Source organism: Candida parapsilosis, contig 005809, assembly GCF_000182765.1.
Source record: "Candida parapsilosis strain CDC317 annotated contig 005809".
In the NCBI taxonomy this organism is placed as follows: domain Eukaryota; kingdom Fungi; phylum Ascomycota; class Pichiomycetes; order Serinales; family Debaryomycetaceae; genus Lodderomyces; species Lodderomyces parapsilosis.
In genome coordinates this window covers 1729502-1751150 of record NW_023503281.1, presented here as the reverse complement: position 1 = coordinate 1751150, position 21649 = coordinate 1729502, and the positions used below count along the sequence as shown (strand labels likewise).

Below are 21649 nucleotides of genomic sequence, written 5' to 3'. Positions count from 1 at the left end.
ATGAAAAAGTGGGCCATTGATCCTCAAGGGTGAACCACGAGGAAGTCACGTGGGAGGGACATAAGACCGAAAAATTCGCTAGCTCTTCAGAGACTTTGTAAAAGCGCAGTTTCGAGGTTAAAACTCTCAGGTTTCACCTTCGTCAATGCCTTGTGTATTTTTGACAACTTCGTCCTATACAAAATCTCCAACATTTACTTAGCTCAACTAAGCAAAGCAATTATCACGATTCTCTTTTAGGGGTAGCGATTGGCCAACATCCTACGAACCACGAGTCTAATCATGGACTTGAAGCAATTCTAAGGCATATCGTTCATAACATATACACTTTCCTACATGCTGGATAAAATTTGTTGCACAGTGTCAACGACTGTCGTTTCCAAATCAAGAAAAGTCCACGGTAAGAACTTCTTTGTCGATGAGTTATCGACGCGAGCCAATACTTTGACATCCTCAGATCCACTTCCTGGTGTGCCTTTAATCAAATTCAATTCCGGCCATTTGGCATTGATTATATCCAACATCATTTGCAGTGAGAAATGACCATTATTCATAAACAATCGGCGATTAGCTGCCTGCTCATTGGTCATGGCAAATACATGAGCTTTGGCAACGTCACGAACATCGATGTAGCCACCCACTTCGTTGTCAAACGTTTCATTGCCATGCTTTTGTAATAAATCACCAATCATGACATTTGACTCATTGAGATGATTGGGGTCACAATGGTAAGCTTGAGGACCAAATACGTAGGATGGATTGATAGCAACCAATGTAAACGAGGGTGTATTCATTTCCATAAACTCCCATGCCAATTTCTCAGCAAATGATTTGGCACCATAGTAAGCAGTCACTGCATCAACTGTAGCATCTTTGTACTTGATATTATTCCACGACTGTTCATTAAAAGTCAATTTGTTATTTCTCTCATCTACATTTGAGTAGATTGCTGCATCTGATGAAGTAATGACGAATTTAGTCATTTGTTTGGCATTCTTGTCAGCCGCATTCAAAATGTTACGTGTGCCTTCGATTGCAGGTATGATCAAGTCTTGTTCAGGATTAGTCGTTGTGTACGTAAAGGGACTAGCTGTGTGGAGAATGTATGAAACATCACTATGCTGTTTTAAAGATTCGTCGAATGCATCGGGAGCGGCAATGTTTGGAACAACAACGTACTGAAAGTTTTGATTATTGATCAATTTGGCCAATTTATCTCCCTTTTCTATTGAACGCACAGTGCCAACAACATCGTATCCGGATTCCAAAAGGAGTTTCACGATATGTTGGGCAATGAACCCTGAAGCACCTGTAATGTATACTTTTGGCATTGATGGTGGTGGTGGGAGTGGGGAACCGTTGTTGGTGAAAAATTAAATGTAATTCGCGCTTATCTTTTCATACAATCTCAATTTATTATTACAAGCGCTACCAATCCTAATCTCAACGAATGTAATCAATCTCATCACAAGTAGTTTAGCGGAATACAACCAACACTAAAACTCTATTCTTACTTGAACGAAACATCCATTCTCGAAACAGGGAGAAACGTAACTCTATGAACCACGTGTTTTCAATACAGTTTGTCATTGAGTACTCAGCAAGGTGGTAGCAAATCGAACTCAACATGCTTAACCAGTTTCCAATATAATCTTAGCACATTTCTCTACAACACCACCATGAGGACGCTTCGAGTGACGAAATTGTTTAAAAATTCGAGAAAATAAAAACACGCCCATATCTTGGACTCATTTTTGCGGACTTCTCACAACTTCTGCAACCAAATGTGTATATTGCCGTCGAAGGTGGACAAACACTCATATAAGAAGGACCACCAATCGACAGGAGTCATCAAAAGTATCTAACTTGGGCTCAACATGCATGAAGTGAAGTACGAAATTAAAATCTTGAGGAAAAATAATATGAACCGACATGTGGTCATTTCCCCAACAGCACGAGTTTTTAGATCTAGAGTCATTCATTGCAAATGTAAATGAGCCTCCAAGTTGGAGCTACATTCACTTTTTGGATTCAGGTGTCAACTTGGACACTGTTTGGTTAAGCTATATTATACCGAGTTTACCGACTTTGTACCAACTTGGTTTCTTTGTTGCCATTTATGTGCTATGAGGTTGGTATTCTTTCGGCATATTCGTCACTTAATCACTGTGTTCTTTACGATCATAGCAGAGGTGAACTACAGACTGGAATTTATAAATGAAACTTTATATTACATATACATTACACCCCAGGTTTTATTATTTCCTTACGTATATACCAATTATCATTGTTAGCCAAATGGTGATTAATTTCATAATAATAATCCCATGCATCTTTCCTGAAAATCGGCAAATCCCCCATAGTTGCGATATCATAAAACTTTGGCTGGTCCAAATCTTGATTAAGCTCATGATGGCGTTGGGTACATTCTTTAACAATGTTGTATTCATCTTGTAAAACTTTTGAATTACATGCTCCTTTTTTAGTCAATTGTTGGTACTTGTTGAAACGTGATTTAGTTTTGCTAAATGGTGGATTAGCACATACTTGATCATTAACCCAAAGACTTATATCTGATTGGTAGTTGTGGTTGTGGAAATGGTAGTTTGTGAGTGCTTTGGCACCATATTTGTGTTTTAATGGCTCCTTAACTTTTTTAGGAATGTATACCGAAGCTCCTTCGAAATAAGTGTGTCTTATTGGCAATAATTCATCCAAGGAATGCCAGTTCCAGTTCTTACAATGAACCGACATGGTACTTAAATTGTCAACCAATTTACCATTCTTATCAGTCGGTGGTGGTACCTCTGTATGTGACAATGCTGATATATCAATGTACAACCCACTTTGTATATCAACAAACCTTGCATCAATAAAGCTGCGACCATTACCTTGGCGAATGTATGTTGGAGCCACTTCCAACCAATAACGACCATTACCATAACGTGGGTTTTCCATAACCAATGTGCGGTTGTAATTACGGGCCAATCTATCTAACTGAGCAATTGGCATTTGCACATCAATATCGGTATCCCATGGCATGTTTAATCCATTAAATGCCCAGCCTAACAATGACCCATGGTTGATCCAGCTAGCAAATCCGTTAACCTCGGCAAATTGAAACCAAGCACGTATTATATGGTGCATGACACTTTGACGTTCACGATCACTAATGTACCTCTTGAAGAATGGGTAAGCAATATGATGTGATTTCCCTTGCAACATGTCAGTATAAATCCATGGATACTTGAAATACCGATCAGTATGGTCAACTAGATGGTTATTTGAATATTCAAGAAATTCAAGATACTTCATTTCCTCCGATGTGATGGTTTGATTATTGAGCTTCTCCTGTAGACCAAATATTTCCACATCGGGCTTGAATATAAAATCATCTGGCTCAATAGCAACTTGTTTTTGTAAATCAATAATGGGCTTTCTGGTGAAATTTGCACTTGCTTGATGCAACTGCTTCATTTTGTTCACCAATTGATCTGATTTTACTGGTACAGTTTTATGATTACCGAATCTTTTTTTACCAATTACTGGCACTTCAATCAACGATTCGTCAGTGGCAATCACGACACGTTGAGGCAAAGGATGGGAGCAGTAAAGATTGACGGCACCACGTTGTACTTTTGTTTCATAACTTTCCAACTTGTGACCACTGACTGATCCAAATTTGACCAAAGAAAGCTCGCAGTAAGTACCCGAAGGTGAAGCTAGTTTTGCTCTGTTTAATAAATGATTCGATGCTGATAAGTCGACCCAATCATCCCAGTGGAAATAAATGCCTCGTGAATCACCGACTTTAGATTCTAATGAGTGCTGTTGTTCAATGACATAATTGTACAAGTCTAATGCAATATTTTTGGGGTTAAATTCGGTGCTTTTGTGGTAAGCTAATGCGTGTGCCTCGAGCTCTGCTTGATTGATCTCCGTTTTAAAAAAAACAGTGGCAGTTTTGTATAAGCAAAGGAGCAATAGTAGAAATGGGAGCAAAGCCCTAAGTTTTTTGTTGTAAAATTTAGGAATGGTGGTTGGGGTTGTTATTGTTGATGTTGCCAGTTTCAGTGTCTGAGGTAGCAGTTGTTGGTGATGTAGATAGTGGTTTAGCTGATGCAGGTTGACATGATGTAGGTGGTAACTATACCTCATGGTGTAAGGTGTCGTCCAAGTTGGTTGCAAGATTGAAAAAAAAAAATGGGGCTAGTTCACGAGGAGGTTGCCTTGTTTGTTGTAGGTGTTGTGGTTGAAGTTTACTGGTGGACACTATGTGATGAATATCCTCCGTTTCTTGATCCTCTTTGCTTCTCTAATGGCACCCAGGTTGGTTTGCAAAAAAACAGTAAAAATTTTTCTTCTTCTTCTTTAAATGAGTTTTTTGTTGATAAAATGGGTATATTATTTGATATAGCCGGCAATAAAATCTTTCTGAAAGGAAATGGAAAATACAAAAATAAAAAAAAAAAAAAGTTTATTTTTTTTTTCTTATTGTTTTTTCATTGTTCTTTCTCACAGCAAGGCACAGCCATCTGTAATAATAGTGATGAACAAAAGCACAACTTTAATAAACGCGTGTTTTGACTATACAGACCTTTGGTTGTTGTTTGGTTTAGTCGAAGCTACTGTCATGGTCACGTATCTACACTACAATCTACCTTTCTCCAAATGATATCTTTTTTTTTTATCATTCTAGTCATCTGACCATTTGGATTTTGTGACAGCATCTATTGTTTTCAATACATAATTTTTTCTTTTGTTCTACTTCTTCTTCGAAAGTTTGCTATTGCTCGTGTGATACCATATATATATATAAATTTAAATATACACTACCAAAAATGAAGAAATCTGGAGTCATGCAAGCGCAATGCAACTTTACTGCCGAGGGTTCAACTAAGAGAAAACAAGATGTTTTTGGTTGCTGCAACATCCCCTACTCTCCCGTTGCAAACCAACCAAAGATGACTACATACTACTCCGGACAGTGGCGAACGTTTGCCACGATCTTTCTTTCTTTCTCCCCCACCCTCACTGGTGCACAAAAATGCCGCCCTGATGACGAAGCGAAAAGCGATTATAACACTTTTTTTTTTTATTCTTTAGCACACGACTTTTACTATTAAATCTCGAAAAAATAACAATAGAGAACAAGAAGTCCTGCATATATGAGCCAGCATTTATTCCGTTTGTCTAAACTCCCCGTTTAGTGAATGCAAGTATGACCACACCATAATTACATCATTTACTATTGGTCAACAACAGGAGCAGCAGCACCAAAAGATCATCATAACACCTCTAGCTACATCTCTCACCCACCTCACGTTTTGTTCTCTCTCTTATGCACTTAATATAGGAAATCATAGTTAGTCAAAATTACCTCTTGGCATTCAACACGTATAAAACTAATCAATAAAATAGCCTCTCTTTCTCGTGTATCTTACTTATTATTATTATTATTATTATTGTTATTATTATTGTGACTGTTATTACATATCTCTAAATATGGAAGAGTGTAAACAAAAAAAAAAAAAACATGAAAACATACATAGCCATCCATAGCCTCTTTTTCACAAAGTCATCAGGGGAAAAAAAGTATCATCGTAATCGCTTGAGATCGTTGGTCTCTCTCCCCTATTCTATTGTTCAAAGAACTCATTACACAGAGACGCGCGATAACACTGGTACTACCTCTATTATTCTATTCAACTGAGGGGATCAAAAAACCATTGTAGTTTAGTATTTCGAAACACCCTCATTCCCATTGTACTTCCCTTAGCAAAATTGTACAGCATTCTCAGCTGTAAAAACACCTCGTTAACTTTTCCCAACCGCCATTTATACATTATGGAAAACCAAACTAATGCATAACACATCCCCACAAACAAGTCTAATCGCCAATGATGGTCCAAATAAATTGTTGCCCACCATTGTAAAACAACAAATGCAAATGAAATTAGCTTAACCACCGTCCATCTGGCGTAGTATGATACAAATAGAAAAGTCATTACTGCCATAGCTGAATGTAGACTGGGTACAGCACCAAACACTATTGGTGATGCATGGAAACCTTTACTATTTAAATGGGTACCCAATGCAACATCAACTCGCGTTAAACCTGCCGCATATCCCGGTAAATCGTAATTAGCTGGAGCATTTTCACCATACATGTGGATAAACCATGGTGGTGCACATGGAAATAACAAATGAGTTAAAACACCACATATGTTTTGGAAACCAAGTGCCCATCCATACGATTTTAATACGCCTGGTGCATGAAACACGTACAACCATACAGCGGTTATAATTGGCACCGTAATGTGACCCAATACATATGATGCCCAAGCAAGTAAATCTTTCCAAGTACGTATAGGTTCTCTAAACCAGTAATCAATATTGAGGATAAACCAGCAAGTAGCAAGCAATGCAGGTGCCGATATATACCAGCAATTCCGTGGAATCTTCCAATTGTTGCCATACTGTTGTTGTTTTTCAACAATCTTTTCATTAACAGTCATTGCCATATTATTTACAACACTGGTATCAAGTGGTCTGAAAAATGTCAAGTTGTTGATATGCATATCATTTTGGAAATTTGTCTCTGGTGGCGGTTTGATAGTTGATGTGACTGTGCCTGTTTCCAAATCCTCACAACCAACACCTCCTCTTTCTCCTCCTTCGCCACCATCCAATGACTCCATTTCAATATCAAATGACGAACCACCTTCTTCTGATGCAATCTCTTCATTATCAACTTCTCCCTTAAGAGGTAGATACCGCGACAATGCAATGCTGGCTTTCCCCTTTTGTTTGTAAATCCCCACATACATTAACCAGCCAATGGCGATAAAACTTGGAATGCAAATGAGTGCACCAAGCCAAGATGAAAACATAAATGTGTCAACATGATACGGTAATGCCACATGTATTGTAGGACGTATCGAGTGTGGTATCAATCCGGCATTTTTAAATATAAGTAACCAGATGAATACAGGACCAAAATTGGCCCAAAAATTGAGAATGAGACCTATTATAGTCTTCTCATTAAGACCAGACCAAAAAACCCGTTCAAGGAATTGATAAATGAACAAAAACGGTTTTAAAAGCTGTAATAGGATCTCCATTCTTGATGTATAGGATGGTAGGGCTTGCTAGGACTTAAGGTGTCGATGATGATGATCGAAACGGATTCACACGGGAAAGCAAAAAAAAAAAAAAAAAAAAAAAAATACGGAATCAAAATTCAATAGTGAAGAAAAATAATATATCAAACAACGCTTGGCGTTTGGTATCAGGGGGTGGAAGAAAAAAAAAAAGCTAAGGATGGGCACGTTTCGCTAGTTATATTGCCCTCTGATGTAGCTGGGCTGGTTGTGAGTACTTTGTGGATGAATCTCTAAGAAAAATCACTTCCCCAATAATCGGTATCAACCTTTCAATTTGTTTTGTTTTCTCTCTGAAGAAAAGGGAAAGTTTGGTTAGATTTTATATAGAGACAGAGAAGACAACAAATATTAATATTAATTGTAAAATACATTTCTCTGATGAGTTTGGATTTTCCACTCATCCCGCCCTTTTTTTTTGTGACTACATACACCATGTAACCACAATAGTAATACTGACTAGCATCAAAACATTGTGTCCACTTGGGGGTTACGGCACGCTATCGAATTTGACATTATTTCAATTTCAAAGCCAAATGCTTTAAGTAGATCAGTCGTAAAGCAAGTAATTGACCAAAAAAAACCCCTACGTTACAAGATATCATTGGGTAAAGTTAAAGTTTAGATTTGCATGCTATAGTATCATGCACGCAATATGTAGCAGCACACACACCAATACACACCAACACACACCAACACACACAACTGCTACTTTTGAGAGAGGTTTAGTGGAAGAGACGCTAAAATAATAAGGTGGGATTAAAATAGTCAACGGAGATTAAGATTCAGAGAAACCTGAGAGTGTCGTGTTAGAGTATCTGACGACACCGAGATTATCTTTCTCTTTGGTAAAATTTATTAACCGAAAATAAACACTTAAATCGAAAAAGTCTTGAGCTTACTTTTTGAAGCTTTTTTGATTCCATGTATCACTCTCCCACATTGGTCCCACGTTAAAGTTTCAAGCGATTAGGTCAGCACAAGTAATGGAAGAACAAAATTCCTTAAACACCTACAAACACTCCTTTTGATGTATCGGAGTTAATAATTCGTTTTGTTCACAAAACAAAAACACGTGTTTTTGTCTTTTGTTTATAGTTTCATTCATTCTATTGGAATCACAAAAGAAAGATAACAAGAAGAAAGAAAACGAATGAAAAAAAAAAAGATTTACGAAATAAAATGCAAAAAGTTTGTAAAATTGAAATTATACTCAACAAAAACTCAACAAGTTATAGAGTATCTCTTTTATAAGTCTATTACTTTTACGGGTATCTTCTAATGTCAAGTAGAGCCTTTCATTTGCTTTCAAATGTCACCACCCTCTGTTTTGGCTGCATCCAAAATATTTCCAATGAGTAAACCATGCAAACACAATTCCCAATAAACTTCCAAAGATTACATCAAAGAAATGATGGCGATAATCTTGTGTTCTGCTAAGGGCGATGTACGTAGCTAGTAGAACTGGCAAACAACCAACGATAACCAACCCAGCACGATACTCGACTCTAGATAGTATCTTATATTGTTTAAATATCCATAATGACAAGAATAGTAAACCGGCAAATGCCATTGATGAGTGGCCCAGTGGTGTTGATCTTAATCCATCGTATAAATGCTTAATGCCCAATGGAGAAGTACATACATCCAACCCAACTAATGTATTTAAAGGCGTTTTCAAAGCTGGACCACAACGGGCAAGAAAATCGGGCCGAGGGTTGCCTATCCAACATTTGAGTATATCAGTAAGCACCGATACTGACGACACACTGAATAACAACCCGAGTAGTGATACTTGAGCTAAGTGGGATCTAGACTGTAATGAGCTTCTCTTACAAAAGGCCAAGATAACAATGACAACGCAAGGAATGTATGTTGAGTACAAGTATAACTGGAAACGGCCGACTCGTTGTGTTGATGAATACGGATGGGAGATGCTAAGATCATTAACGTGGAATAGTCGATGGAAAGGGATCCATTGTTTACCAAATTGATTATGTATTGTGCGTAGAATACCCACAGTTATCCAATCGGGGAAGTACAATCTAAACTGCAGCGACGTAATACAGAGTTTGTTCTTTTGTTGTAGTTGTTGTTGTTGTTGTTGTTGCATTTAAAAGCGAGTGACGTGTTGAGAAGTTGTAGAAATTGATTCTGAAAATTTGACTCCGAAGAAATAGGAAATGTGATTAGTCACAAAATGCGCGTTCTACAAATGATCTTTGACACAGAGACAGAATGTGTATCGCCAATACTATGCTCTATTAAATCTAATACGCTGCATTCTTGTTGAAAGTCAAGAAGGTAACCAAGACACCAAGATCGTAGGCAACTTTTAAGGAACCTCCAATTACAAAAGTGATCCATTGTAAGCCATTTTCTGTCAAAATTCCAACAATACTAGGACCCACAATTTGCGCCAATGTCTTGACAACATTGACAAATCCAAATACAGCAGTTCTATCATCATCAGGCACTGTGGCAGCTAAAAACACATGTTTGGGTGCTACATCCATTGTTTGCATCGATGCTCTCAACACCAATATTATCAAGGTGACTAAAAATGAGTTTGGGAATGGCAATACAGCTAACAAGATGGATGCTGGTAAATGAGTAGCCACCATGGTGACAACGGGACCAAGCCTTTTGGTCATTGATGTAGATCCTAGTGAAGTAAAGCCACTGATAAACCCAGTTACAAAGAAAACAGAACCAAGGTATGAAGAAGGGATGCCAAATTTTTTCTTGATGTAGTACGATGTCCACGATAAGGGCGTCAATGACGATGCGAATGAGTCAAGACCGAATAAAAGTGAAATTTTCAACACAATCAAATAAACGTCTGGAGACAAATATGGGAGAAGGTTGAAGAACCTGGATTTGGGCTTGGGCTCTTCCTCATTTGCAAGTAATTGAGTTGTCTCAGAAGCACCTTCACCAGGACTCTCTTCATCTGCTACCAGTATAGATTCAGCCAGTTGTTTTTTGGATTCGATATCACCACTAACGAGCAACGACAACACAACTCCAATCAATGAAAGAATACAATACAATGCAAATACACTTTTGTAGCTTTTTAAATCACTAAACCCCCATTCACTTCGCGTAAACTCAACAATCAGACCAGCAACAAATGATCCAAATGCAGCACAAAACAGGCCCAAAAATGTATACCATGCATATACATCTGATCTGTCCCGCTGATTGCACAAGGACGCAATACTACTTTGTTCTATGGTCCTAAACGGTCCAACTTCTCCACCTGATGGGGTCAATATACCAACAACAGCAGTAACGAGAAGGAAAAAGTAATTATCAATCGTGGTAAACACGACACCAGTAGCCAACATTAGAATCGAGCACAATACAAGCACGCGTTTTCTACCAATCTGATCAGTGACCAAGCTGAGTACAAAAGATGTGGTTAAATCTCCAACAAATGTAAGTGTCATAAAAAGTCCAATGTACGACTCATCGATTCCCAAAGATTTCAAATACAAGGCGAGTATTAATGATGTTGAGCCAAAGCCAATGAGTCTAATCATCCTCAAAGCAATTATGATGTAGACATCCCATGATGAGTGGACGAGGGTATCTAGTCCAATCTCACTGCTAACGAAGGATAACCAAGATCCGAAGGACATTGTGGAGAGGAGGCGTAGGCGGAAAGAAAGGGTGATGCTATGAGAAACCGTGGTTTGGAATTTGTCCCATTGATATTTTATATTGCGAAATAACAATAGGAAAGCTTTTTGTGTCTTAAATGACATTTCGTTTTTCAGACGGGTATAGGCTATAAAAGGATATACAACAGCCGCAGTAGATATAGCTCTGTCCTTCAACTGGTTCAAATGCAATCGCATTGGTGGCCTTTTCGCAACCACAAAATTAATCAAAGTGCGCCACTAACATCCATTTACATCATCTCAGCTAGTCATAACAGTGCATAATTGCTACCAACTTTACCTCTCTACCAATTTTCTCCCCTTCTTCTATGACGCGCAATTTTGAAAGGGCAAAACCGGTATTCGCAAAAGCATAAGGAGACAAGGAAAAAAAATGGCTCACTTGTTCCTTTTGTAAAGTCTACAGCAATGCTATCCATTCACAAGTTCAGACTCATTTCCATTCCATGTACATGCCGTTGCACTTACGCTACGTCTTCAAATGACTTTATCGATCACCATAAACGTTTTGATTTACATGATTGGCCTTCATCCAAAAACCCCACACCGTATGAAGTATTTGGATTATCGTCCAAGGATATTGGGATGTCCCGTATCGAGTTAAACAAGATCTTGAAAATGAGATATGTGAAGCTAGTCAAGATATACCATCCTGATACATCGTTGGACTTGATAGACAAGTATGGCGAACCACTCACCAATGAGCAAAAACGGAAAAGATTTGACTTGATACAAGAATCGTACGATATTCTACGAGATGCAAGGAGGAGAGTAGCTTACAACCGATTCAAGACCACGTCATGGGAACAACAAGGCCCATACAAGCCCGGTAGCGAGCCATTTTCCAAAGAAAGTTTCGAAGCGTATCGAAGAGCAAATGCCCATCGTGCAAGATATGACTTCACCAAAGATGAAGCATTTTGGCTGGCAGGAACTTGGAACGATTACTACCAAATGAAGTATCAACGTCCACCCCCAACAAGAGAAGAATTGGAAAAAAACAAGTACAAGATTTTGTTTGGCGTATTGGCGGTTGGCGCTTTAGCGTTTGGGTTGCAGATAATGAATGCAATTGAAAGAACAAACCAGTATTTGATAGAGACACACCAGATGAATTTGAAATCAATGAGAGATTTGAATCAAAGTTATGAAGGGGATGGTTCTTATTCCGAGGCTGACAATGTGCGAAAGTTTTTAATAGGTCGAAGAACAACGATGCAGCTGAAAAAGGACGATTTTGGAAACGAAGAGCCTAGCGACAATGAGTTGCTTTACAAGTACGCAAGAGCCAGAGTTAACAAATGGGACAGAAAGGAACAAGAATGGAACCAAAGACGTCAAAGTAGTTCAGATTTGGAATACAATTAAATAGGTGTAATCTTACTCGACAACAAAAAAAAATGAGAAAGGAAAAAAACATTTGTAAAGATCAATGTAGATACCACTGATAACAACATGGATTTCATGAGGCCAGAAACTGTACTAGACTTGGCAAACATTCGTCAATCTCTAGTCCGAATGGAGGATACTATTGTGTTTGATTTGATCGAAAGATCCCAATTCTTTAGCTCACCATCGGTATATGAGAAAAACAAGTTTATCATCCCCAATTTTGACGGCACATTCCTCGATTGGGCACTATTGCAAATGGAAATTGCTCATTCACAAATAAGGCGATATGAAGCTCCCGATGAGACGCCATTTTTCCCCAATTTGATCAAAGCACCAATACTACCACCCATCAACTACCCTAAAATTCTCGCCTCATATTCGGATGAAATCAATGTCAATGATGAGATTATGAAATTTTACGTTGACGATATTGTGCCCAAAGTCAGTTGCAAAGAAGGTGATCAATTGGAAAACTTGGGGTCGGCGTCGACATGTGACATCGAGTGTTTGCAAGCAATATCAAGAAGAATTCATTTCGGTAAATTTGTTGCCGAGGCAAAATATGTCCATGATAAGCCATTGTACATTAAGCTAATTCTCGCAAGGGATGTCAAGGGAATTGAGGAGTCAATAACGAATAGTGCTGTGGAGGCCAAAATTTTAGAACGATTAGTGGTCAAAGCAGAAAGCTATGGGGTTGATCCAAGTTTGAAATATGGTACTAATGTTCAAAGCAAAGTGAAACCTGAAGTCATTGCTCAGTTGTATAAGAAATGGATCATTCCATTGACGAAAAAAGTGGAGGTTGATTACTTGTTGAGGAGATTGGAGGATGAAGATCCAGAGATAGTAGACAAGTATAGATAAGTCAAAAGCTTATATTGGTGACTACAAGATTCAAAATAGCTATATTTGGAAGTAGGAAATACATGCATAAATTTTATCCACATCCAAACCTTGTGAATGCTCTATGAGCGTTTGCAAGAGGGGTTGATCTATAAAAATATCTCTTGGCTATAATTGAAAAGCTTGTTGATGCATGTGCTATTGTGTTGAAACGTTTAAGAAAATGGACAACGTGTAGGTAGGTCTACATCGAGGGAGCACGAGGCCCGCTCACTTTTATCTTATGACAATGCCAGGCTTTATACAAAGCACAATACACTTTTTGTTTTCAATTTTTTGTTTTTCTGCTGGACCCCACGAGGGAAATCTTGTTTTTGTGTATTGAAAACTTCAAACAACGTGGGCCAAACTTTACGAATAATAACTCAATTTGGAATAAACGTTAATGGTCAACCCGGCTATAAATTCATTAGATGGACACGTCTGTGATAAAGGATGGATTTCTTAGGATTATAAATACCCTTCAATTCATCAGAAATCTGAGACACTTGCTTTTCGCAGGTTTCATTTACATCTTTTGTTTTTCTTTTTTTTTTTGCACCCACGTTTCAACACTCATTCTTATATTCAACATCAAAAGAAAAGGTTGAACTTACACCATGATTGATTTTGATTTCATTACTTCCGACCTCTCCAAAATGAAGGTTTTCACTTCAGTTTCATTGTTTTGCGGAATTGTTTATTTCGTTGCCAAATTGAACAAGACAATCAACTCGATCTTGGTTTTCTGTTGGGCATGCTTTGTCAAGCCATTAATTCAAAAAAAGACTGGCAAGACTGGTGTGAAAAACCAACAACAAAACTTGGAGTTGTTTTACAAAAACCAAGCTCATATTTATGATACCACTAGAACCGTTTTGCTAAAGGGAAGAAAAGAATGTCTTAGATTGGCTATTTCACACTTGCAGAAAAAGAAGGACTTGGTTTGGATCGATATTGGTGGCGGCACTGGCTCCAATATTGAATTTATGAATCAAGTTAGCAACATTTCAAAAAATTTTAAGGCGGTGTATTTGGTTGATCTTTCACCATCATTATGCGAAGTTGCTAGAAATAGATTTGCTGCTCATGAATGGACTAATGTGCATGTGTTGGTTGCCGATGCTTGTGACTTCACAATTGACTATAAAAGTGCTGACTTGATAACTTTTTCGTATTCCTTATCCATGATTCCCACTTTTAATGCTGCCATTGACAATGCTGTTTCCAAGTTGGACAAACAAGGTATTATTGCTACAGTTGATTTCGGTATTCAAAGTAATGATACATCCATTGGTAGAGTCAATACCTTGGGCGGATTGGTAAACAGAAACATTCCTTGGATTTTGAGAAATTTTTGGAGGATTTGGTTTGAAGCTGACAAGGTGTTTTTAGATTCTTCAAGAAGAAACTATTTGGAGTACAAATTTGGAACAATCAAGTCGGTTAATCAATACAATAAAACCTTAGGTAGAATTCCATACTATATTTGGATTGGATGCGACAAGGCAAGGTCTTCGCAAATCTTGACCAGGTTGAATTGTTTGGCTACTGAGTCACCATATCTTGCTCCTTCAAGTTCCCCTAGGCAAGTTTCCGAATCAATGCCAGTTTCCAAAGGTCACGAAGCTGCTATTGCCAACTTGCAAAAGAATTTGCCATTCCCTTCTTTATACTACCAAAAAGAGGTGTGGAGAGTTTACTACGACGAAATGAACCACTTGTACGAGCAATTCAAAAACCAGTACATCTACGCATTCACTTGGGAAGATCCAAGAGAAGACCATAAAATATTAAACTTCACCAGTGATGATACTGTATTGGCTATAACTTCAGCTGGTGATAACATCTTGAGCTATGCCACCTTGCCCACAGCACCAAAACGAATTCACGCTGTTGACTTGAATCCTTGTCAAAATCATTTATTAGAATTAAAATTGGCTTCATTTAGAGCACTCACTCAAGACCAGATTTGGCAAATGTTTGGTGAGGGACACATTGATAATTTTACCGACTTGTTAATTGATAAATTGGCCCCACACATGTCCTCAAATGCATTTCAATATTGGATGGCAAAAGGTCCGAAGGCTTTTACTGGAAAGGGTCTTTACGACACTGGTTCAAGTAGATGGGCTATTAGATTTGGTAGGATTATCTTTAAAGTTTGTGGCATTTCTCAACATGTTACTGCATTGTGCAAAGCATCAAGAATTGAAGAGCAGAAACAAATTTGGAACGAACACATCAAACCGGTTTTATTCAACCGAATTGTTGGTTCATTCTTGGTGGGTAATCCTATTTTCCTTTGGAAAGCATTGGGCGTTCCTGCCAACCAAGCTAAAATGATGGGACCATCAGTTATAAAGTATGTCGTTGACACCTTGGATCCAATTATTGAAAGGTCCTTAATTTCCGAGGACAATTATTTCTACTACTTGTGTTTGATGGGACGTTACTCCAGAACCAATTGCCCAGATTACTTGACAACCAAAGGGTACAAACGTTTGACTGGTCAAAAATCAATCACTGGGGAAGTGCCAATTGATAATATCAGGTTGCACACTGATTTATTAAATGATGTATTTGCAAGGTTGAGCAACAAATCAATCACCATTGCGATTATAATGGATCACATAGACTGGTTTGATCCAAACGGTGTTGACGTCATCAATGAAATCACTGCCATCAAACAATGTCTTGTCAAAGGGGGAAGAGTCATGTTGAGATCAGCTGCCACTCATCCTTGGTACATTAAAACCTTTGAGTCACTTGGTTTCAAATGCGAAGCTGCAGCTATTAGAGAATCCGGCTCAAGCATTGATAGAGTCAACATGTATGCATCGACATGGGTGTGCACTAATCTTGATGGTAAAGAAGATGTGGTCACCGTTCCTTCTGATATTACAAAATTAGATGCTGGTCGTCGTAGAATGAGTAGCTTAAAGATATAGGAACGTAATCAAAAACATTTTGTACACTTTATTCAGTATTGTGGCATTCAAAGTGTGGAATGATTTTCTTAATATTGCGCTCCCCAAAATTTTTCTAATTACTAATTCCTCCACTTTCTCTCAAACACCTTCATCCACCATGACAGCTGGCGCTTTTGAGATTGTTTTTGCAGTTCCAATGGAATGCAATGCTTGTGTTGAATCAATTACCAACGTGTTAAAACCATTGCAAGGTATTGACAAGTTTGACATCAACTTGAAATCGAATTTAGTTACTACAGAAGGATCACTCCCACCAAGTGAAATCGTGAAAGCGATTCAAAGTACAGGAAGAGATGCAATCATTCGTGGTACTGGTAAACCAAATTCAGCTGCTGTTTGTATCCTAGAATCATTTGACCCAAAGGACCGTTTCAAACCGGTAAAAGGGTTAGCAAGAATCGTTCAAGTGTCTCCTCAAAATGTATTTGTTGACCTCACAGTCAATGGATTACCAAAAGGTACATACTACCCTTCAATAAGAGCCACAGGAAACTTGTCTGAAGGTGCTTTGTCAACTGGAAAGTTGTTTTACCCTTTGGATCCAATCTATGTCAATGAACCTTCCAATGCAAGTACAACTATAAATTCCCTTGGTGCAAGTACAACGGAGGATTCTCCTAAGCAATTATACGCTGGACAATCGTTCTTGTATGCTAAATTAACACCCAATGAGATTATTGGAAGAAGTATAATTTTATCAAGATTGCAAGATGAGGTTACAAAAGATTCTCTTGTGGGGGTAATTGCCAGATCTGCTGGTGCATGGGAAAATGACAAACAGGTTTGTAGTTGCAGTGGAAAAACTGTATGGCAGGAAAGAACCGACGCAAAGGCCCATGGTGTTGCTGTTTAGATTAGATAGAGTTGTGTAGATGTAATCACTTATCCTGAAAAGGTTGCACCGGACTTTGGGCCATTGCTTTAGTTAACGTCTATTCGCATATTGTCACCTATTCTATGTAAATATCCATTCTTCAGATCTCTATTCAGATACAAAAAAAAAAATTGAATACTCACTAGATCAAACTCAATACAAGTAATTGAGACGGCCACAATTTCCTTAGCCACTCCCACATAAGCACCATACTCATAGTTTTCCTCCCAGGAATAAGTACTCCGCATTCCAACTCATAATCCTCCTCAAATGAGTCGGTCGCAAGTGTTGTCACTTCTCAAAGATCAGCATGATTCAATTGCTCACACCAGGACCATAAAATTGAACTCGCTATCGCCACCTGTAAAACCGCACGTTCTTGTCGACCTCATCGATGAATATTTACAGTCGTTTGATCCCCCATTGGTTATTGAAAGGTTGTCCCTCCAAAACAATCAAATATTGGATATACCGTCGAACTTGAGCAAAATACTGAAACATTTAAAATACTTGGATTTGTATCATAACAACATTACACACATTTCTAGCAGCATCTTTCAACACGGATTCAAAGCATTAGAGATTTTAGATCTATCGTCAAACCAACTTTTGTACTTGCCTGATTCAATCTCCTTCTTGCAGAATTTGAAAGTATTGTCAGTGAAAAATAACAATATTAAGTTCCTCACACCATCTTTGGGAGAGCTACAACATTTGAATCTAATAGAGGTGTCCAACAACCCCTTATCCATCCCATCTTTTGATTTGATACGAACGTTTCAAGCACAGGCTGCTGAATTGGATTGGGTGGCTCAATTGAAAAATTACCTACTTGCAAATAGAACACTTATTAATGCCAAGATTGAGGAATCAAGAGAGCCATCACCTGCATCTCAGGAATTTCAAACAATGGACCCAAAACATAATTTAGAGCCACAAATGACCCCGCCAAGTGTACAAAGGTCGCAAAGTGTTAGTGATATCCCTAGATCCAAATCATCAAAAGCTTCTAAGCGAATGGGTTTCATAATCAAAAAGCTTGAAGAGGACGGATCGGAGGAAAACTTAGAGGAGCTGCGGCAACCAGTATCTTTAACAACCCTTCCCAGACCTATTATCCATGAAGGTGCACCGCATTCGGCCTCTGCGGCAGAAACCAAATTTGTCGTTTCAAGCCCACCACCACCTCAAATAGGAAATGCCAGCTCAACTGCACCCAACTCAACATCGTCATCGCCATCCAATGATTTTGGAGTGACTCCAAAATCCAATGTCGGACTGTACTTGAAACCACCAACTACAAGATCGAGGTCAAACACAATGAAGGAGATAGACAGGATATTAGAAAAGAATGAAAATGTCGATACGGAACACAAGTCCAATGCTTATTTCAAAAGATTATCCACCTTACAAGAACAACCAGTGGATGAGTCTGATATCATGGACTCTCCTACCAGTAATCAAAGAACTTCACGCCAAACTTTGGACCCTAACCTGCGCGTGCCTCCTTCTTTGTCACTGGAAACTCCACGGGCCAATACCCCAACCACTACTCCTGCTACTGATGATGGCTCACCGATACGCGCGCCACCGCCACCACCACCACCACAATTTAAGAGGCGAACTAACCCCAACATCGTGAAAGTTTCCCGAAAAGTTTTGTTTTCATTCAGTGAACTACATTCGTCCATCCGTAGATTTACCGGATTCTGCACGGACAAAAAAATAACCATGAAAATGGTATCATTTTTATACACAACAAAGTCCAACATTGACTTGTTGGTTGAAAATCTAGAAATTATGGAAGAAAATGGAAACAATGCCGATCAAATTGCCCAGATTTTACACACATGTATATCCTCGTTCAAATCAATAATGGACCTACTACAAGAGAATTTAACAAAGTTTGTTAGCAGGATTGATGTTTGCTTTATTCGAATGTTATACTTGTCTATCTTTGGGTCCTTCAATGAGCTCAGAAATGCATACATCCTATTAACAACAAAGCCTAAAGTTGGTGAATCGAAACTCAAACTCACAATCAATACAAATGTTGGCTCCTCTTTTAACGAGGTTGACGAAAAGTTGTATGCCACTGTTGAGTCAGCAATAGCCAATGCACAAACAATTTTTACTGAGTTAAATAAAGATGTCCACAGAGGCGCGAGTGCAAACGCTGCGTCGGTGCTGTCGAGTGTGGCAGCAAAAGTTAAAGACCTTGGTAATGTGTGTGGGTCGTCTTTAGACATCACCAAACGACTCAACACTAAGCTCATTACAATTCGAAATAATCCATCACATGCAACAAAGAAACAATTCGCTGAGGACACAAATCAATTCTTGAAGTCAATTGTACAAATTTTGGCCGCAGTCAAGAGTATTGTTGTTGATATACCCATATTAGAGGATGTTCGTGCTCCGATGTCGAGCTTGACTAAAACTGCCAAAGAGGTTACCTACATGTTGGAAATTTCATCTTATAAAACCTTATTGTCGGATTCGGGAACAAACCAGCAGGCTCAAAGTGCCTCCGCGCAAGCTCCTTCAATGTTTACTCCAGCGTCTTCACGTGGCCCTGCTCTACCATCAATTGCTAGTGGCCCTGTTCCAGTGAGAAATCCAATTGCAGGCCCACCCAATTTATCGACAGTAAATTTACCAGACGCACAAACTTCAATTATGCCCACGAATGGTCCTCTCACAGCTCCTCCTCAATCTAGTGGTCAAATGTTTGCTAAGAACGGAATGAATCCATTCGATAAGCTTATTTTGAGTAAAAATGAGGAAACTTAGCTTAGATAGCGTAGCTAAACGTGAATGTTATGAGTATAATTTTTGCTGTGTAAATTTTTGCGGATAATTTTGCATTCAATTGAGATAAAAGCACGAAAAAAGTTTTTATCTTGCATATGATGACTCAAGATAGTGCTCTCCCCACCACCCATTTACATGCAACTGAACCTTTATTGAGATAACCACCATGGCATCTGTTGGAGCAGAGTCTGTTAACCTCGATGTCAGCATTAACTCATTATACCTACTACTCTGCACGGGATTGCTACCGTTGGTTATCATTGGAATAGCCTTGTTCTATTCGGGATTGACTCAGAGGCGTTCGGCATTTACAATGTTGTCTGTGCCGGTATTGATATCGCCTATAATCATCCTAGACTGGTACATTTGGGGCTATTCGCTATGTTATGCGACTGCTTCCAACAAGTATATAGGTAGTTTGAAGTACGCTGTGTTGCGTCAACTCAAACACTCAGCCAAAGAGACATACACTAATACTAGGGGGTCAGTCCTAGTCATGAACCACTTTTTGTTTAATTTACTATTCAAGATTATTTGCGGGGCATTCACATTTCCTGGATGTATTGCAGAAAGAGGGAGAGTTTTGCCCATGTTGGTCTTTGTTTTTATATGGTCAGTGATAATATACAACCCTGTTACGTACTGGTTTTGGAACTCGAATGGGTGGCTCTACAAGATGGATGTGTTGGACTTTGCAGGGGGCAATTGCATACATATAGTATGTGGGTTTACCTGCTTGGCATACTCCTATATCCTAGGACCAAGAAATCCAAAAGCGCTTTACAATTACCGCCACGCAAACACGGGATATATAGTCGTTGGAACTCTTCTACTTCTGTGTGGATGGGTCGGATTTGTTGCAGGCTGTGAGTACAAATTTTCCTATAATTCGGTTGCGATTATGGTCACTACAATACTTGGGGCAAGTTCTGCTGCTATTGTCTGGACAGCAATAGACTATATATTTTCAAGGGAGGCTATAACTGATGACGGGGTGGTGGATTTGCCACTGGATCGCGCGAGCGTCAACTCCACGGGTTCAAAAACTCATCACTCAAATCCCATCACAAAGCGAAAACTCTCAATGGTGTCGGTCACCTCTGGTATTGTGAGTGGTTTAGTTGTGGTGACACCCGGTGGAGGTTATATCTCCTCCAACAATGATTTGTGGAAACCTATTACATTTGGAATAGTTGGTGCCGCTCTAAGCAATCTTTCTACGCGACTAAAATATTATTTTAATATTGATGATGCATTGGACGTTTTTGCAATCCACGGCGTAGCAGGAATCGTAGGGTCCTTGTTGACAGGAATCTTTGCCGACAAGTTGTATGATTCCAAAGGTGGTTGGGTTTCTGGTCACTGGAAACAATTCGGCATTCAATTGCTAGGATTAGTCGTCACCGGTGCATATGTGTTTATCATGAGTGTGGTTTTCTTGTATATTATTGATTTCATACCTGGCTGCCATCTACGAATTGACAAGAACTTCAACCGAAGAGAGAGGGAGAGGAAACTTGCAAAAGATCATAGTGGTGAATTGGAGCTGCAAAATTCCGCTCCCGTGGGGGAGAAGTTAGCCAATGAATTGGAACAGGAATACTGGGAGCAAGTCGAGTTATTGGGTTCAGACAACTACGAGTTCAGCAGCGAGTTTATGATGGATTTTATTGAATTCATCAAAGTCATTCGACCTGAAGATTATTCCGATACAGCGAATGAAGAGATTTTGTTACTGAATAGCGAAAGTGTAGGTGTTCTCAATTCTGGCAATGAATACTACCAGGCTGAAGCAGAATGTCGTTCTAGAAAGCATTAATAATTACACAACAATTTTTCAAG

General features: G+C 38.8%; 11 protein-coding genes across 11 annotated transcripts; 6 read left to right on the top strand and 5 right to left on the bottom strand. All coding sequences in view use genetic code 12, as the record gives it.

Moving 5' to 3' along the window:
- Positions 1-332: 332 nt before the first annotated feature.
- GRP1 (Grp1p) lies at positions 333-1331 on the bottom strand (the record flags this gene model as incomplete). The annotated part of the gene is made up of 1 exon (XM_036809733.1): positions 333-1331. The coding sequence occupies one exon, from the start codon at positions 1329-1331 to the stop codon at positions 333-335; it is 999 nt and encodes a 332-aa protein (XP_036666341.1).
- Positions 1332-2241: 910 nt separating this feature from the next.
- CPAR2_208140 (uncharacterized protein) lies at positions 2242-4158 on the bottom strand (the record flags this gene model as incomplete). Its single annotated transcript, XM_036809732.1, has 1 exon — positions 2242-4158. One exon carries the CDS (start codon positions 4156-4158, stop codon positions 2242-2244), a length of 1917 nt encoding a protein of 638 aa, XP_036666340.1.
- Positions 4159-5705: 1547 nt separating this feature from the next.
- Positions 5706-7124, bottom strand: IPT1 (inositolphosphotransferase; the record flags this gene model as incomplete). The annotated part of the gene is made up of 1 exon (XM_036809731.1): positions 5706-7124. One exon carries the CDS (start codon positions 7122-7124, stop codon positions 5706-5708), a length of 1419 nt encoding a protein of 472 aa, XP_036666339.1.
- Positions 7125-8478: 1354 nt separating this feature from the next.
- CPAR2_208120 (phosphatase PAP2 family protein) lies at positions 8479-9276 on the bottom strand (the record flags this gene model as incomplete). Its single annotated transcript, XM_036809730.1, has 1 exon — positions 8479-9276. The coding sequence occupies one exon, from the start codon at positions 9274-9276 to the stop codon at positions 8479-8481; it is 798 nt and encodes a 265-aa protein (XP_036666338.1).
- A 157-nt stretch (positions 9277-9433) lies between these two features.
- CPAR2_208110 (uncharacterized protein) lies at positions 9434-10933 on the bottom strand (the record flags this gene model as incomplete). Its single annotated transcript, XM_036809729.1, has 1 exon — positions 9434-10933. One exon carries the CDS (start codon positions 10931-10933, stop codon positions 9434-9436), a length of 1500 nt encoding a protein of 499 aa, XP_036666337.1.
- A 324-nt stretch (positions 10934-11257) lies between these two features.
- CPAR2_208100 (uncharacterized protein) lies at positions 11258-12217 on the top strand (the record flags this gene model as incomplete). The annotated part of the gene is made up of 1 exon (XM_036809728.1): positions 11258-12217. The coding sequence occupies one exon, from the start codon at positions 11258-11260 to the stop codon at positions 12215-12217; it is 960 nt and encodes a 319-aa protein (XP_036666336.1).
- Positions 12218-12304: 87 nt separating this feature from the next.
- ARO7 (chorismate mutase) lies at positions 12305-13108 on the top strand (the record flags this gene model as incomplete). The annotated part of the gene is made up of 1 exon (XM_036809727.1): positions 12305-13108. One exon carries the CDS (start codon positions 12305-12307, stop codon positions 13106-13108), a length of 804 nt encoding a protein of 267 aa, XP_036666335.1.
- A 638-nt stretch (positions 13109-13746) lies between these two features.
- Positions 13747-16077, top strand: BTA1 (Bta1p; the record flags this gene model as incomplete). The annotated part of the gene is made up of 1 exon (XM_036809726.1): positions 13747-16077. The coding sequence occupies one exon, from the start codon at positions 13747-13749 to the stop codon at positions 16075-16077; it is 2331 nt and encodes a 776-aa protein (XP_036666334.1).
- A 139-nt stretch (positions 16078-16216) lies between these two features.
- Positions 16217-16972, top strand: CCS1 (copper chaperone; the record flags this gene model as incomplete). The annotated part of the gene is made up of 1 exon (XM_036809725.1): positions 16217-16972. The coding sequence occupies one exon, from the start codon at positions 16217-16219 to the stop codon at positions 16970-16972; it is 756 nt and encodes a 251-aa protein (XP_036666333.1).
- Positions 16973-17263: 291 nt separating this feature from the next.
- Positions 17264-19786, top strand: SOG2 (Sog2p; the record flags this gene model as incomplete). Its single annotated transcript, XM_036809724.1, has 1 exon — positions 17264-19786. The coding sequence occupies one exon, from the start codon at positions 17264-17266 to the stop codon at positions 19784-19786; it is 2523 nt and encodes an 840-aa protein (XP_036666332.1).
- A 334-nt stretch (positions 19787-20120) lies between these two features.
- On the top strand, positions 20121-21626 carry CPAR2_208050 (uncharacterized protein; the record flags this gene model as incomplete). The annotated part of the gene is made up of 1 exon (XM_036809722.1): positions 20121-21626. One exon carries the CDS (start codon positions 20121-20123, stop codon positions 21624-21626), a length of 1506 nt encoding a protein of 501 aa, XP_036666331.1.
- Positions 21627-21649: the final 23 nt, after the last annotated feature.